The sequence below is a fragment of the Coturnix japonica genome, chromosome 2 (genome assembly GCF_054131305.1).
Source record: "Coturnix japonica strain WE chromosome 2, WE-NBRP24, whole genome shotgun sequence".
Taxonomy (NCBI): domain Eukaryota; kingdom Metazoa; phylum Chordata; class Aves; order Galliformes; family Phasianidae; genus Coturnix; species Coturnix japonica.
In genome coordinates, this window is record NC_140664.1 from 88,702,719 (window position 1) to 88,719,809 (window position 17,091).

Genomic DNA, 17,091 nt, shown 5'->3' on the forward strand with positions numbered 1-17,091 from the left:
CCGTCACCATATCACAGAAGATGCGCCAACGGGCAAGGAGGCCGGTCAGGCAGAACGGTGAATTCTGACTGGAAGTCCGGGACAACAGGAAAGTTTATGGTATTTGGAAGAATGGGCAAGCTACTTACAACTATTCCAAGTCCATAGTGAAGCTGTGCAGGGAGAAAATTAGAAAAGCAAAAGCCCAGCTAGAACTGAACTTGGCCTCTTAGGGGAAGGACAACAGTAAATATTTCCAAAAATACGTCAACGGCAGGAGGAGGGCTATGGAGAATCTCCATCCCCTGCTGGATGATGCTGAGGGCAACGCGGTGGCAAGGATCATGATAAGGCTGAGGATCTTAATGCCTTCTTTGCCTCGGTCTTTAATTGCAAGACTCGTTACTTCCCGGGAACAGCTCCTTGCGCTGGTAGATAGGGAGGGGGGACAGAATAGGCCTTGCATAATCCACAGTGAGATGGTTTGGGGCCTGTTCTGAAAGCTGGATGTTCAGAAGTCCATGGGCCCAGATGGACTGCACCCTACAGTGGGGAGTGAGTTGGCGGATGTGGATGCCAAGCTGCTCTCCATCATCCTTCAGCAGTCTGGGCTAACTGGGGATGTCCCAGTGGAGTGGAGACTGGCAAACGTGACACCCGTCTCTAAAAAGAGCTGAAAAGATGATCCCGGTAGCTACAAGACCTATGGTCTCACCTTGGTACCATGGAAGGTTATGGAATGGACGATCTCGGGAGGTGTCGCAGATCAGTTAACGGTACGCTGGGGGGGGGGATGAGGCCCAGTCAGCATGGGATTACGAATGGTAGATCCTGTCTGACAAACCCGATTTCATCCTAGGAGAAGGTGCATCCCCCAGTGGTCTGTCCTGGGGCCGGTGCTCTTTAATATCATTATCAATGACATCTATGATGGAACTGAGTGCATCCTCAGCAAGTTTGCTGAGGACACTAAGCTGAGCAGTGCGGCTGAAACAATGGAAGGAAGAGGTGCCATTCAGAGGGACCTCAACTGACTTGAAAGGTGGGCCCGGGTGAATCTAATGAGGTTCAGCACAGTCACGTGCAAGGTTTTGCACTTGGGCCGGTGGAATCCTAGGGATATATGCAGACTGGAAGGAGCAACCCTTGAGAGTAGCCGTGCAGAGAAGGACCTGGGGATCCTGGTAGAAACTGAACATGAGCCAGCAGCGTACTCTTGCAGCGTGGAAAGCAAATGGTATCGGGGGCTCCATCAGAGGAGAGGTGGCCAGCAGGCACAGGGCGGTGATTGTGTCACTCTACTCTGCCTTTGAGAGGACCTTGGGGTCCCGGTGGGTTACAGGTTGGCCATGAGCCAGCAGTGTGCCCGTGCTGACAAGAATACCAGTGGCATCCTGGGCTGCATGAAAAAGAGCATGGCCAGCAGTTTGAGGGAGGTGGTCCTCCCCATCTCCTCTAGCCCTGGTGAGGCCGCATCTGGAGCACCGTGTCCTATTCTGGGCTCCTGAGCTCAACTAAGGCAGGGAACTTCTAGAGAGGGCACAGTGGAGGGCCACAAGGATGAGGAGGGGCGTGGAGCATCTCCCTTCTGAGGAAAGGCTGAGGGAGCTGGGCCAGTTGGGCCTGGAAGGCTGAGAGGGGATCTCCTCAGTGCTTATGAATATTCAACAGGCAGCAGTTGAGTGGGTGAGGCCAGGCTCTTTTCGCAGCTGCCCAGTAACAGAATGAAGGGCCAACGGGCACGCACAGGAGCGCTGGAAATGCCCTGCGAACAGGAGGAAATATTTCTTGACTGTGAAGGTATCAGAGAAGCGGAGCGGGCTGCCCGGAGAGGGTGCAGAGTCCCCTTCTGTGGGATTCAAGGCCTGAACAACAGTTAACGCGACTCTGCCCGGACGACTTCCGGGGCAGCCCACCACAGGGAACCTGCTTTAGCGGGGCTGCGGCCTGGACGGTCGTTCCGAGCTCCGTTCCGAGCCGTCTGTCCCAGCCTGCGCTTCTTTTGGGGGAGGCGCTCGGCACGGAGCAGCCGCGCTCCGCAGCGCAGCAAGGAATCGCCTCGCCTCGCCTCGCCTCGCCTCGCCTCGCCTCGCCTCGCCTCGCCTCGCCTCGCCTCGCCTCGCCTCGCCTCGCCTCGCCTCGCCTCGCCTCGAGGGGTTCGCCCAGTCAGGGAGCCGTTGTCCTCCGCCTGGCAGCGCCGATCCGACGGGGCAGCCGCTGCGGAGCGCAGCGAGCAGGGTGAGCGTCCGGGGCGCGGGGAGGCAGTAGGCCGGGCCGGGAAGTGGAACGGCACGGCAGTTGGCGCGGGGCCTGGAATGTGCCCGCTAGTTAGTGGGCCTGTCGGCTGCGTGCCGGACAGCGTGCCTCAGCGGGGTGTCCAGCAGGCAGAAAGGCCCGGGGAGAAACAAAGAAAGAAGGAGAGTGGGGATTCAGAGACTCTGCGTGAAGAAGGGGCAGTCGAAGCGTGTGGCTGCAGCGAGTGCCTGCCTGAGTCTGATGGCGCCGGAGAAGGGAGGCAAGAGCCTGGGGCAATTTGCTCAGCACCTGGCATGATGGCTGCAGCTGGAAACTCAGCTGTCTCCGGTGGTAAAAGGATCCCAGTGCAGGAACTGGCTTCGTTAAATGAATTGTGAAGGGGGAAGGGGACAAAATGAGGGCCTCTGGGGCTGATCAGGTAGTTCGAGGGTACATATGGAACTTGGTGGATGACGAGAGTGGAGTCCAAAGGGATGGAAAAGGACTGAGGGATGCTGTTGCTCTAGGGGATACTAGATCTTCCAGAACAGCAGTGAGACAGGAAGCCCAGCTGAAGTGCCTTTGCACCAATGCACGCAGTGTGGGAAGTGAGGAGGTGGAAGTGCTGCTGCGCTTGAAAAGTGATGATCTTGTTGCTACTGCTGTTGACCACGCCTTGGTTGAGTGTGTGGTCTTGAGGAATGTGGGCCTGGCAAAGAGTGAGGTCAGGACCCTGAAGTTCGGAAGAGCAAACTTCAGGCTGTTTAAGGAATTGTTGGCTAAGGTCTCCTTGGTTGAAAGGCCATAGAGAGAGGGTGGAGATCAATGGTTCTGTGTCCTGTTGGTAACATGTCCAGGCTGGTAATGGGAAAATGGTTTTAAGTAGAGAGAGGGAAGATTTGGGTTGGATAGCAGGGAGGGAAGTTCTTTTCAGAGAAAGCAGTGAGGTGCTGGAGGAGGCTGCCCAGAGATGTTGTGGATGCCCCATCCCCGGAGGCGATCAAGGCCAGGCTGGATGGGGCCCTGGACTACCTGGTCTAGTGTTATATACGGGGGTTGGTAGCCGTGCCTGCAGCAGGGGGGTTGGAGCCTGAGGACCCTTTAGGTCCCTTCCAACCCAAGTCATGATTCTGTGATCCCCGTGCTATTCCCCTGTGGGCTACTTTTAAATTTGCAGTGGCACAACTTGACATCTTGTAGAGGGCAACAACATATATTTATTGAAGTGCATGGAAATTCTCACGAGCAGGAAGAACTACGTGCAGTTTCTGCCTGTTGGTGATTTCTGCAGGAACTGCCATTTGCAGTCCCTCACGTCTGCCTGAAGCGCTGGCTGACAGTAGGAAGACGGATACAGGAAAGCATTGGAAAAGTCTGGATACCTGGAGTGAGACATCTGATGTACAGAGCATCAAAAGTAGGAACCGAAAAAAGCGTCTTGTAGCTCCCAGCCTGTCCCCCTTCAGCAGGATCCCACCAAGCAGGCTGCTGGCAGGAGGTGTTCCGACCATGTAGGATCTTTCCCCTGCAGGCAGGAGGTGCAGAATCTGTTCCCTGTCAGGAACAGGGCTGTGCCTCAGAACATGGCGCCGCCTCCCCTGTGGTGACATCACTGACCACTGTGAAGTCACAAAGGGCCCTCAGCACAGAGGCAGTTTGTCCCCACGCCTTAGCCACTCTCGGACCTGACAGCGTAGCTGTTGGAGAGGGTTTGGCTCACTCCTTAGCGAGCTGTTGGAGAGGGTTTGGCTCACTCCTTAGCGAGCTGCGATTTTCACTCCTTTGCGATCCTGTGCTTCATTGAAATGGAGCAACGAGGTGAAGGCGAGCGTGGGGACTGGTAAGGATATGGTTCCTTCACGAGTTTTAAGGAAAAATCTGCTGCTCCGTTGCTGTCTTCAGAGCTGCAGAGATACTGCCTGCGTCGCGGTTCATCACCACGCTTCTCCTCCTTTGTAGGCCAGCTTTGGTTAGGGAAACAGTTTCCCTGGTGCTCTTCACCGTGGTTGTGGTGCCCTTCGGTGAGTCTCTCTGTAGAGCTCTGACTAGAGGATGCTTCTTTAGGAAGCCCCCAGTGGTTTGTTCTGCCCGGGGACAGGGGAGTGGGCAGCCCAAGGCAGAACGCCAAGTCTTTGTGCCGGCAATGTATTGAGAGCTTTGTGGAATTCCTGACAGGCGTTTACTGCCTTGGAAACGCTGTTGAAGGGGTCAGGACGGCGGCAGGACTGACTCCAAGGTAAAAAACAAAACAATCTCCCTTTGGCTAGACCGTTCTTGAGAGGAGCTCTGCCCCTTGTCTGTGACCACTTCTTACCCGAGTCACACTTCTATGGCACAGTGCCTGTGCTTCTCCCATTTCCCATTCTCCTCTCCCAGCTTTTCCTTCAAACCGCTACAGCTCCACGATCCCCCAGAGTTACCCAGGAAGCACCTTCTTGGTTGGAATCTCGTGGAGCTTGCCAACCAGCGTAGTCAAGTCTCAACTGAATCTTGGCTACCCTGTTGTCACGCGCAGTGAGGCTTGTTCGCTGCCTCACTGTGCCATGGCTTGTGAGAGGAGAGCCGTGTCCACTTCTCTCCATTACCTGCTGTCTCCAGGGTGGCGGTTGGTAATCTGGAAATGCTGAGCCGCGAGGAAGAGCAGAATAAGATCCAGCGGCAGCTTCATTTCCTGCAGTGGGGAGCAAGGGACATTACTGTGCGTGCTCTCCACGAGGCCTTCCGGAGAACTGAGCTCCCAGGCTTCACCGGCGAGGTAAGAGGACTGTCTGCCAGTGCTGCCTGTCTGTCATGGGGCTTCCCGACAGGAAAAAGCCTTTCCTTTCCTGCCACATCCGTGTCTGGAGCACTGGAGTGAGCAGCCCCTCTCCATTCCCGTGTCTGATGTTCATAGTAGAGTTGTGGAGGTTCCCAGGCAACTTGCAGCCAAGTTTGCTTTGGCTGGCTTTGCAGGGAACCTGGGAGGCAACTCTTTTCCCCCTTCTTAATCCTTCTGACCAGCGCTCTCCTTTGTCTTCCTTCCCAGGCTGTTCAAGACATGATCAATCAAGTACTGGAGAAGCTGGAAGAAAGCCCATTCCGGATGCCGAATTACGCCAGCAAGACTTCAGGTGCCATTCCACTTTAGAAACCACCAGACCACAGAAGTTGATTCCAATGCACTTCTTGTCTGCTTTGACAGGATGGGCATTTGGGCAGCGGTGGGGGAGAGGGGGTGAGGAGTGAACGGCCGCTTTGAGCCCTGAGAGTGTGCTTGCAGAGAGAGTCTCCAGTGGGCTGGAGCACATCTGGAAAGCACTACTCCTACTTGGTGTTGTTTCTCACGCGATTGCTCAGCTGGCTGTCAGTTTATGCTGCCCTTTAGTATAGTTGAGTGAGTCTGTGCGTTGTGCTGCAGAGGGAAGTGGCAGGAGAGGAGGAGGGAACTATCCCTGTTGAGGATGTATGACTGCTTAGCAGCTTTTTCAAGAGGACAGTGCAAGGGCAGCCGGCATCTCTGTGCAGCTGTTTATGTGCAAAGCAAGGTCAGCAGGCCTTGATTCCTCCTGGCCTTGCTTGACAATGGGGCCCGTGTTTTGATTTGTAGGCGCTGCTATCGTTCATTCCAAGACTTCACCCTCCTGGACTGGAAGTGGGAAAGTCTTTTGGCAGTCGTTGCTGGTGACACCTTATATGAGGGCTCCTGAGATTATTCTTGAGGTAAGAACACAGAGAAACGGGGGAAGAATGGTACGGGGTAGAGGAGACCAAAAGCCCTGCAGGGGATTGTCCTTACACTTGTCCTCACATCCCAGCTTGCCTTACCTATGGTCGTCTTGCAAGGCCCTAGTCCCCTCTTGTGTATCCCTGCTGAGAATTTCTTCTGCCAGACTGCCCCCAGTCCTTCTTGTGCAAGCTTCTGTCAGGCTGGCTTGCATGTCTTCCCAGCCATTGTGGAACTGTCAGGCTGGCATTGAAGGGGAACCCGTAAGGTGCCACGGGAGATTTGGGGTGTGAGATCGCTGGGGCTCTCAGTGGACCCAGGTGGGCACAGAGGGCGTGCGCTGCAGGAGGGCCCCATGTTGTGTTTGCCAGCGTATCGTGTCACTGCTCACAAGCTACCTAACAAATCGGAGCCCCGGCTGGTGCTGGTGCAGAGAGGTGGGAATTGATGAGGGGGAGCGATTGCTTCCCCTTGCAGGAAAGGCTCGTGCAGGCCAGCCCTTCTTTGTCCTGGCAGGTGCCCCTCAACCACTGCAGCCCCTCCTTGTTTTTGGCAAGCTGCTCCGCAAAAGAAGGAGCCTGAGAGCTTCTGCGAGTTGTGCACCCAGCTCACTGTCGTGCACTTATTAATGTGCTTCGGAGCAGAGCTGATGGGCCGATACAACTCCAGAGCCTCTGATGCTGGAGCAGGAACTCCAGTCAGGACTCTCTTTCACACGTGAACACTGTTCCTTCTTCTCTTTCTAGCCTGACAATCATCCAGGAAACTGCTGGCCCTTCCCAGGAAGCCAAGGGCACGTTGTCATCAAGTTGCCCATGGCCATCTTTCCCACAGCAGTTACCTTAAACCACGGAATTCCAGCAGCGGCGTACCGTGCAGACAGCATCTCCAGTGCTCCCAAGGACTTTGCTGTCTATGTAAGTGATACCCCTGGGCTGTGGGGGTTCTGCTTAGCATTTGAGGTGGACGGTGGTAGCAGCTCCAAGAGCGCTGCGGCATGCAGTCCTTCCCTGCCTTGGGGGAGAAAGAAGTTCCTCAGAGTTGCTCCATTTCCACAGCATTCCTTTTCTGTCCAGCGTAGCGCAGCAAAGAAGGTTTCCCACTCCTGGGGCGAGTTGGTAGTTTGAGAGGCGGAGGGAAAGGGAAATGGCACAGTGGATGGTCCCAGACCACCTCTGCTTCCAGTCCCTGCGGGGCTCTGTGATCATTGTCCGGCAGCGCATCCCATTGTTCTGTTTTCTCCACCCCTGTCTTCCTGTAGGGCCTGAAAGCAGAAGATGATGAGGAAGGAATTTTCCTGGGAGAGTTCACCTTTGTTCCAGGCCAGGCTCCCAGTCAGACCTTCCAACTGAAGGTACGTCATCTAAGAGGGACGTGAAGCGTGGGAGAGGAGAACCAGGTTGGCTGGGCAGAAGCTTCCAAGCCAGAGGTGTATGAGGGCCTTCTGGCATTTCTTCTGCTGCCACTCCCTACCTGCGTATGCCCGGAGTGCCGTGCTGGTTTTGCTTCCATGTTGTTTTTAAGCTTGCGAGCTACTACAGCTTTTAGCACAGCTAAGCTTCAGCTGCACTTGCAGCAGAAACCACCGTGACCAAGTGGCTTGCGATTGCACAGAAGTAGGCACCTCTCGATGTATGCGATACTGTTGGTGTGCTACTTTCACACTGGGGATGTGTGGCTTTCCAAGGGTCTTGTTGTTGCCGGTAACAGGCAGCGTAAGGGAGGCCATTCTGCCTGGGTGACTTGTTACAGAAGCTAATGAGTGTCCCATCCCTCCGTTTTGTGTGCATGCACACACACTCAAAGCAAGTGCAAAGAACTTGCCTGCGTATTTGCTGCAGCTTTTGGTAGCTGTTTGTTTCCTTAAAACTCATGTGGCCAAAGAGGTGGAGCAGGGTAAGACTGTGCTATGGGAGCACATCAGCGTGTCAAAGAACTAGGAGGGCAGCCTGAAGTAAGATGTTGCGCGACTGTGTCGCTCCCGCATTGTCAGTGGTCAAAGGGCAGAGAGGAAAACGCATTTCATTTCTTTTTCTCATTGCAGAACGAGCTCTCTGGGTTCATCAGTTATGTGAAGCTGCAAGTGCTGAGCAACTGGGGCCACCCAGAGTACACCTGTCTGTATCAGTTCAGACTCCACGGCGATCCAGCCCGTGACGACGATGCCAGGGGAAAACTATCTGGCTAGGGGAAATTGATTTGGCTTGGGGAAATTGATTTGGCTTGGGGAAATTGATTTGGCTTGGGGAAATCTATTTGGCTTATCTCAAAATAAATTAAACAAATAAAAAATTAAACATTTTCCATGTTGAATCTCTTTTGTCCATCGGAGTAACTGTTAAGAGATCTCCCAGACTTTATCTCGACCCACGTGCTTTTTCATCCCCTTTTCTCTTGCTCTCCTTCTGGGTAGGAAGAGCAAGCAAGCGACTGGGTGGGAGTTGGCAGAGTGATCTCCACGTGCTGGTTTTTTTGGTCCTCACTGAACCACGGGTGGGAGTCAGCAGAACTGGTACCCCCTTGGACTTCCAGGGGGCAGAGCTTGTCCTCTTTCAGATTGTGGTTGAGAGGGTCCCTGGGTAGGCAGTTGTGGAGGGCATGGGAGCCCAGGATGGCTGGGAATACTTTTAGGAAGTTATTTTAGAGGGACAGGAGCTGACCGTCACCATATCACAGAAGATGCGCCAACGGGCAAGGAGGCCGGTCAGGCAGAACGGTGAATTCTGACTGGAAGTCCGGGACAACAGGAAAGTTTATGGTATTTGGAAGAATGGGCAAGCTACTTACAACTATTCCAAGTCCATAGTGAAGCTGTGCAGGGAGAAAATTAGAAAAGCAAAAGCCCAGCTAGAACTGAACTTGGCCTCTTAGGGGAAGGACAACAGTAAATATTTCCAAAAATACGTCAACGGCAGGAGGAGGGCTATGGAGAATCTCCATCCCCTGCTGGATGATGCTGAGGGCAACGCGGTGGCAAGGATCATGATAAGGCTGAGGATCTTAATGCCTTCTTTGCCTCGGTCTTTAATTGCAAGACTCGTTACTTCCCGGGAACAGCTCCTTGCGCTGGTAGATAGGGAGGGGGGACAGAATAGGCCTTGCATAATCCACAGTGAGATGGTTTGGGGCCTGTTCTGAAAGCTGGATGTTCAGAAGTCCATGGGCCCAGATGGACTGCACCCTACAGTGGGGAGTGAGTTGGCGGATGTGGATGCCAAGCTGCTCTCCATCATCCTTCAGCAGTCTGGGCTAACTGGGGATGTCCCAGTGGAGTGGAGACTGGCAAACGTGACACCCGTCTCTAAAAAGAGCTGAAAAGATGATCCCGGTAGCTACAAGACCTATGGTCTCACCTTGGTACCATGGAAGGTTATGGAATGGACGATCTCGGGAGGTGTCGCAGATCAGTTAACGGTACGCTGGGGGGGGGGATGAGGCCCAGTCAGCATGGGATTACGAATGGTAGATCCTGTCTGACAAACCCGATTTCATCCTAGGAGAAGGTGCATCCCCCAGTGGTCTGTCCTGGGGCCGGTGCTCTTTAATATCATTATCAATGACATCTATGATGGAACTGAGTGCATCCTCAGCAAGTTTGCTGAGGACACTAAGCTGAGCAGTGCGGCTGAAACAATGGAAGGAAGAGGTGCCATTCAGAGGGACCTCAACTGACTTGAAAGGTGGGCCCGGGTGAATCTAATGAGGTTCAGCACAGTCACGTGCAAGGTTTTGCACTTGGGCCGGTGGAATCCTAGGGATATATGCAGACTGGAAGGAGCAACCCTTGAGAGTAGCCGTGCAGAGAAGGACCTGGGGATCCTGGTAGAAACTGAACATGAGCCAGCAGCGTACTCTTGCAGCGTGGAAAGCAAATGGTATCGGGGGCTCCATCAGAGGAGAGGTGGCCAGCAGGCACAGGGCGGTGATTGTGTCACTCTACTCTGCCTTTGAGAGGACCTTGGGGTCCCGGTGGGTTACAGGTTGGCCATGAGCCAGCAGTGTGCCCGTGCTGACAAGAAGGCCAGTGGGATCCTGGGCTGCATGAAAAAGAGCATGGCCAGCAGTTTGAGGGAGGTGGTCCTCCCCATCTCCTCTAGCCCTGGTGAGGCCGCATCTGGAGCACCGTGTCCTATTCTGGGCTCCTGAGCTCAACTAAGGCAGGGAACTTCTAGAGAGGGCACAGTGGAGGGCCACAAGGATGAGGAGGGGCGTGGAGCATCTCCCTTCTGAGGAAAGGCTGAGGGAGCTGGGCCAGTTGGGCCTGGAAGGCTGAGAGGGGATCTCCTCAGTGCTTATGAATATTCAACAGGCAGCAGTTGAGTGGGTGAGGCCAGGCTCTTTTCGCAGCTGCCCAGTAACAGAATGAAGGGCCAACGGGCACGCACAGGAGCGCTGGAAATGCCCTGCGAACAGGAGGAAATATTTCTTGACTGTGAAGGTATCAGAGAAGCGGAGCGGGCTGCCCGGAGAGGGTGCAGAGTCCCCTTCTGTGGGATTCAAGGCCTGAACAACAGTTAACGCGACTCTGCCCGGACGACTTCCGGGGCAGCCCACCACAGGGAACCTGCTTTAGCGGGGCTGCGGCCTGGACGGTCGTTCCGAGCTCCGTTCCGAGCCGTCTGTCCCAGCCTGCGCTTCTTTTGGGGGAGGCGCTCGGCACGGAGCAGCCGCGCTCCGCAGCGCAGCAAGGAATCGCCTCGCCTCGCCTCGCCTCGCCTCGCCTCGCCTCGCCTCGAGGGGTTCGCCCAGTCAGGGAGCCGTTGTCCTCCGCCTGGCAGCGCCGATCCGACGGGGCAGCCGCTGCGGAGCGCAGCGAGCAGGGTGAGCGTCCGGGGCGCGGGGAGGCAGTAGGCCGGGCCGGGAAGTGGAACGGCACGGCAGTTGGCGCGGGGCCTGGAATGTGCCCGCTAGTTAGTGGGCCTGTCGGCTGCGTGCCGGACAGCGTGCCTCAGCGGGGTGTCCAGCAGGCAGAAAGGCCCGGGGAGAAACAAAGAAAGAAGGAGAGTGGGGATTCAGAGACTCTGCGTGAAGAAGGGGCAGTCGAAGCGTGTGGCTGCAGCGAGTGCCTGCCTGAGTCTGATGGCGCCGGAGAAGGGAGGCAAGAGCCTGGGGCAATTTGCTCAGCACCTGGCATGATGGCTGCAGCTGGAAACTCAGCTGTCTCCGGTGGTAAAAGGATCCCAGTGCAGGAACTGGCTTCGTTAAATGAATTGTGAAGGGGGAAGGGGACAAAATGAGGGCCTCTGGGGCTGATCAGGTAGTTCGAGGGTACATATGGAACTTGGTGGATGACGAGAGTGGAGTCCAAAGGGATGGAAAAGGACTGAGGGATGCTGTTGCTCTAGGGGATACTAGATCTTCCAGAACAGCAGTGAGACAGGAAGCCCAGCTGAAGTGCCTTTGCACCAATGCACGCAGTGTGGGAAGTGAGGAGGTGGAAGTGCTGCTGCGCTTGAAAAGTGATGATCTTGTTGCTACTGCTGTTGACCACGCCTTGGTTGAGTGTGTGGTCTTGAGGAATGTGGGCCTGGCAAAGAGTGAGGTCAGGACCCTGAAGTTCGGAAGAGCAAACTTCAGGCTGTTTAAGGAATTGTTGGCTAAGGTCTCCTTGGTTGAAAGGCCATAGAGAGAGGGTGGAGATCAATGGTTCTGTGTCCTGTTGGTAACATGTCCAGGCTGGTAATGGGAAAATGGTTTTAAGTAGAGAGAGGGAAGATTTGGGTTGGATAGCAGGGAGGGAAGTTCTTTTCAGAGAAAGCAGTGAGGTGCTGGAGGAGGCTGCCCAGAGATGTTGTGGATGCCCCATCCCCGGAGGCGATCAAGGCCAGGCTGGATGGGGCCCTGGACTACCTGGTCTAGTGTTATATACGGGGGTTGGTAGCCGTGCCTGCAGCAGGGGGGTTGGAGCCTGAGGACCCTTTAGGTCCCTTCCAACCCAAGTCATGATTCTGTGATCCCCGTGCTATTCCCCTGTGGGCTACTTTTAAATTTGCAGTGGCACAACTTGACATCTTGTAGAGGGCAACAACATATATTTATTGAAGTGCATGGAAATTCTCACGAGCAGGAAGAACTACGTGCAGTTTCTGCCTGTTGGTGATTTCTGCAGGAACTGCCATTTGCAGTCCCTCACGTCTGCCTGAAGCGCTGGCTGACAGTAGGAAGACGGATACAGGAAAGCATTGGAAAAGTCTGGATACCTGGAGTGAGACATCTGATGTACAGAGCATCAAAAGTAGGAACCGAAAAAAGCGTCTTGTAGCTCCCAGCCTGTCCCCCTTCAGCAGGATCCCACCAAGCAGGCTGCTGGCAGGAGGTGTTCCGACCATGTAGGATCTTTCCCCTGCAGGCAGGAGGTGCAGAATCTGTTCCCTGTCAGGAACAGGGCTGTGCCTCAGAACATGGCGCCGCCTCCCCTGTGGTGACATCACTGACCACTGTGAAGTCACAAAGGGCCCTCAGCACAGAGGCAGTTTGTCCCCACGCCTTAGCCACTCTCGGACCTGACAGCGTAGCTGTTGGAGAGGGTTTGGCTCACTCCTTAGCGAGCTGTTGGAGAGGGTTTGGCTCACTCCTTAGCGAGCTGCGATTTTCACTCCTTTGCGATCCTGTGCTTCATTGAAATGGAGCAACGAGGTGAAGGCGAGCGTGGGGACTGGTAAGGATATGGTTCCTTCACGAGTTTTAAGGAAAAATCTGCTGCTCCGTTGCTGTCTTCAGAGCTGCAGAGATACTGCCTGCGTCGCGGTTCATCACCACGCTTCTCCTCCTTTGTAGGCCAGCTTTGGTTAGGGAAACAGTTTCCCTGGTGCTCTTCACCGTGGTTGTGGTGCCCTTCGGTGAGTCTCTCTGTAGAGCTCTGACTAGAGGATGCTTCTTTAGGAAGCCCCCAGTGGTTTGTTCTGCCCGGGGACAGGGGAGTGGGCAGCCCAAGGCAGAACGCCAAGTCTTTGTGCCGGCAATGTATTGAGAGCTTTGTGGAATTCCTGACAGGCGTTTACTGCCTTGGAAACGCTGTTGAAGGGGTCAGGACGGCGGCAGGACTGACTCCAAGGTAAAAAACAAAACAATCTCCCTTTGGCTAGACCGTTCTTGAGAGGAGCTCTGCCCCTTGTCTGTGACCACTTCTTACCCGAGTCACACTTCTATGGCACAGTGCCTGTGCTTCTCCCATTTCCCATTCTCCTCTCCCAGCTTTTCCTTCAAACCGCTACAGCTCCACGATCCCCCAGAGTTACCCAGGAAGCACCTTCTTGGTTGGAATCTCGTGGAGCTTGCCAACCAGCGTAGTCAAGTCTCAACTGAATCTTGGCTACCCTGTTGTCACGCGCAGTGAGGCTTGTTCGCTGCCTCACTGTGCCATGGCTTGTGAGAGGAGAGCCGTGTCCACTTCTCTCCATTACCTGCTGTCTCCAGGGTGGCGGTTGGTAATCTGGAAATGCTGAGCCGCGAGGAAGAGCAGAATAAGATCCAGCGGCAGCTTCATTTCCTGCAGTGGGGAGCAAGGGACATTACTGTGCGTGCTCTCCACGAGGCCTTCCGGAGAACTGAGCTCCCAGGCTTCACCGGCGAGGTAAGAGGACTGTCTGCCAGTGCTGCCTGTCTGTCATGGGGCTTCCCGACAGGAAAAAGCCTTTCCTTTCCTGCCACATCCGTGTCTGGAGCACTGGAGTGAGCAGCCCCTCTCCATTCCCGTGTCTGATGTTCATAGTAGAGTTGTGGAGGTTCCCAGGCAACTTGCAGCCAAGTTTGCTTTGGCTGGCTTTGCAGGGAACCTGGGAGGCAACTCTTTTCCCCCTTCTTAATCCTTCTGACCAGCGCTCTCCTTTGTCTTCCTTCCCAGGCTGTTCAAGACATGATCAATCAAGTACTGGAGAAGCTGGAAGAAAGCCCATTCCGGATGCCGAATTACGCCAGCAAGACTTCAGGTGCCATTCCACTTTAGAAACCACCAGACCACAGAAGTTGATTCCAATGCACTTCTTGTCTGCTTTGACAGGATGGGCATTTGGGCAGCGGTGGGGGAGAGGGGATGAGGAGTGAACGGCCGCTTTGTGCCCTGAGAGTGTGCTTGCAGAGAGAGTCTCCAGTGGGCTGGAGCACATCTGGAAAGCACTACTCCTACTTGGTGTTGTTTCTCACGCGATTGCTCAGCTGGCTGTCAGTTTATGCTGCCCTTTAGTATAGTTGAGTGAGTCTGTGCGTTGTGCTGCAGAGGGAAGTGGCAGGAGAGGAGGAGGGAACTATCCCTGTTGAGGATGTATGACTGCTTAGCAGCTTTTTCAAGAGGACAGTGCAAGGGCAGCTGGCATCTCTGTGCAGCTGTTTATGTGCAAAGCAAGGTCAGCAGGCCTTGATTCCTCCTGGCCTTGCTTGACAATGGGGCCCGTGTTTTGATTTGTAGGCGCTGCTATCGTTCATTCCAAGACTTCACCCTCCTGGACTGGAAGTGGGAAAGTCTTTTGGCAGTCGTTGCTGGTGACACCTTATATGAGGGCTCCTGAGATTATTCTTGAGGTAAGAACACAGAGAAACGGGGGAAGATTGGTACGGGGTGGAGGAGACCAAAAGCCCTGCAGGGGATTGTCCTTACACTTGTCCTCACATCCCAGCTTGCCTTACCTATGGTCGTCTTGCAAGGCCCTAGTCCCCTCTTGTGTATCCCTGCTGAGAATTTCTTCTGCCAGACTGCCCCCAGTCCTTCTTGTGCAAGCTTCTGTCAGGCTGGCTTGCATGTCTTCCCAGCCATTGTGGAACTGTCAGGCTGGCATTGAAGGGGAACCTGTAAGGTGCCACGGGAGATTTGGGGTGCGAGATCGCTGGGGCTCTCAGTGGACCCAGGCGGGCACAGAGGGCATGCGCTGCAGGAGGGCCCCATGTTGTGTTTGCCAGTGTATCGTGTCACTGCTCACAAGCTACCTAACAAATCGGAGCCCCGGCTGGTGCTGGTGCAGAGAGGTGGGAATTGATGAGGGGGAGCGATTGCTTCCCCTTGCAGGAAAGGCTCGTGCAGGCCAGCCCTTCTTTGTCCTGGCAGGTGCCCCTCAACCACTGCAGCCCCTCCTTGTTTTTGGCAAGCTGCTCTGCAAAAGAAGGAGCCTGAGAGCTTCTGCGAGTTGTGCACCCAGCTCACTGTCGTGCACTTATTAATGTGCTTCGGAGCAGAGCTGATGGGCCGATACAACTCCAGAGCCTCTGATGCTGGAGCAGGAACTCCAGCCAGGACTCTCTTTCACACGTGAACACTGTTCCTTCTTCTCTTTCTAGCCTGACAATCATCCAGGAAACTGCTGGCCCTTCCCAGGAAGCCAAGGGCACGTTGTCATCAAGTTGCCCATGGCCATCTTTCCCACAGCAGTTACCTTAAACCACGGAATTCCAGCAGCGGCGTACCGTGCAGACAGCATCTCCAGTGCTCCCAAGGACTTTGCTGTCTATGTAAGTGATACCCCTGGGCTGTGGGGGTTCTGCTTAGCATTTGAGGTGGACGGTGGTAGCAGCTCCAAGAGCGCTGCGGCATGCAGTCCTTCCCTGCCTTGGGGGAGAAAGAAGTTCCTCAGAGTTGCTCCATTTCCACAGCATTCCTTTTCTGTCCAGCGTAGCGCAGCAAAGAAGGTTTCCCACTCCTGGGGCGAGTTGGTAGTTTGAGAGGCGGAGGGAAAGGGAAATGGCACAGTGGATGGTCCCAGACCACCTCTGCTTCCAGTCCCTGCGGGGCTCTGTGATCATTGTCCGGCAGCGCATCCCATTGTTCTGTTTTCTCCACCCCTGTCTTCCTGTAGGGCCTGAAGGCAGAAGATGATGAGGAAGGAATTTTCCTGGGAGAGTTCACCTTTGTTCCAGGCCAGGCTCCCAGTCAGACCTTCCAACTGAAGGTACGTCATCTAAGAGGGACGTGAAGCGTGGGAGAGGAGAACCAGGTTGGCTGGGCAGAAGCTTCCAAGCCAGAGGTGTATGAGGGCCTTCTGGCATTTCTTCTGCTGCCACTCCCTACCTGCGTATGCCCGGAGTGCCGTGCTGGTTTTGCTTCCATGTTGTTTTTAAGCTTGCGAGCTACTACAGCTTTTAGCACAGCTAAGCTTCAGCTGCACTTGCAGCAGAAACCACCGTGACCAAGTGGCTTGCGATTGCACAGAAGTAGGCACCTCTCGATGTATGCGATACTGTTGGTGTGCTACTTTCACACTGGGGATGTGTGGCTTTCCAAGGGTCTTGTTGTTGCCGGTAACAGGCAGCGTAAGGGAGGCCATTCTGCCTGGGTGACTTGTTAGAGAAGCTAATGAGTGTCACATCCCTCCGTTTTGTGTGCATGCACACACACTCAAAGCAAGTGCAAAGAACTTGCCTGCGTATTTGCTGCAGCTTTTGGTAGCTGTTTGTTTCCTTAAAACTCATGTGGCCAAAGAGGTGGAGCAGGGTAAGACTGTGCTATGGGAGCACATCAGCGTGTCAAAGAACTAGGAGGGCAGCCTGAAGTAAGATGTTGTGCGACTGTGGCGCTCCCGCATTGTCAGTGGTCAAAGGGCAGAGAGGAAAACGCATTTCATTTCTTTTTCTCATTGCAGAACGAGCTCTCTGGGTTCATCAGTTATGTGAAGCTGCAAGTGCTGAGCAACTGGGGCCACCCAGAGTACACCTGTCTGTATCAGTTCAGACTCCACGGCGATCCAGCCCGTGACGACGATGCCAGGGGAAAACTATCTGGCTAGGGGAAATTGATTTGGCTTGGGGAAATTGATTTGGCTTGGGGAAATTGATTTGGCTTGGGGAAATCTATTTGGCTTATCTCAAAATAAATTAAACAAATAAAAAATTAAACATTTCCCATGTTGAATCTCTTTTGTCCATCGGAGTAACTGTTAAGAGATCTCCCAGACTTTATCTCGACCCACGTGCTTTTTCATCCCCTTTTCTCTTGCTCTCCTTCTGGGTAGGAAGAGCAAGCAAGCGACTGGGTGGGAGTTGGCAGAGTGATCTCCACGTGCTGGTTTTTTTGGTCCTCACTGAACCACGGGTGGGAGTCAGCAGAACTGGTACCCCCTTGGACTTCCAGGGGGCAGAGCTTGTCCTCTTTCAGATTGTGGTTGAGAGGGTCCCTGGGTAGGCAGTTGTGGAGGGCATGGGAGCCCAGGATGGCTGGGAATACTTTTAGGAAGTTATTTTAGAGGGACAGG

General features: G+C 54.4%; 2 protein-coding genes across 5 annotated transcripts; both read left to right on the forward strand.

Annotated features, from left to right (window-relative positions):
• Positions 1-703: 703 nt before the first annotated feature.
• On the forward strand, positions 704-8,218 carry LOC146762023 (uncharacterized). The gene is made up of 11 exons (XM_085539240.1): positions 704-755; positions 1,202-1,310; positions 1,780-2,217; positions 4,174-4,235; positions 4,390-4,450; positions 4,813-4,969; positions 5,240-5,324; positions 5,801-5,913; positions 6,664-6,834; positions 7,179-7,271; positions 7,962-8,218. Exons 1-11 carry the CDS (start codon positions 704-706, stop codon positions 8,103-8,105), a joined length of 1,485 nt encoding a protein of 494 aa, XP_085395366.1. The 3' UTR covers positions 8,106-8,218.
• Positions 8,219-10,274: 2,056 nt separating this feature from the next.
• On the forward strand, positions 10,275-16,739 carry LOC146762024 (SUN domain-containing protein 3-like). 4 transcript variants are annotated; one of them, XM_085537951.1, is made up of 9 exons: positions 10,470-10,738; positions 12,695-12,756; positions 12,911-12,971; positions 13,334-13,490; positions 13,761-13,845; positions 14,322-14,434; positions 15,185-15,355; positions 15,700-15,792; positions 16,483-16,739. In XM_085537951.1, the coding sequence occupies exons 4-9, from the start codon at positions 13,356-13,358 to the stop codon at positions 16,624-16,626; spliced, it is 741 nt and encodes a 246-aa protein (XP_085394077.1). In that variant the 5' UTR covers positions 10,470-10,738; positions 12,695-12,756; positions 12,911-12,971; positions 13,334-13,355; the 3' UTR covers positions 16,627-16,739. The 4 variants fall into 4 exon arrangements, with proteins under 4 accessions (XP_085394076.1, XP_085394078.1, XP_085394079.1 ...); XM_085537953.1 differs by lacking the exon at positions 12,695-12,756 and having other exon boundaries at positions 10,362-10,738; XM_085537950.1 differs by lacking the exons at positions 12,695-12,756; positions 12,911-12,971 and having other exon boundaries at positions 10,275-10,738.
• Positions 16,740-17,091: the final 352 nt, after the last annotated feature.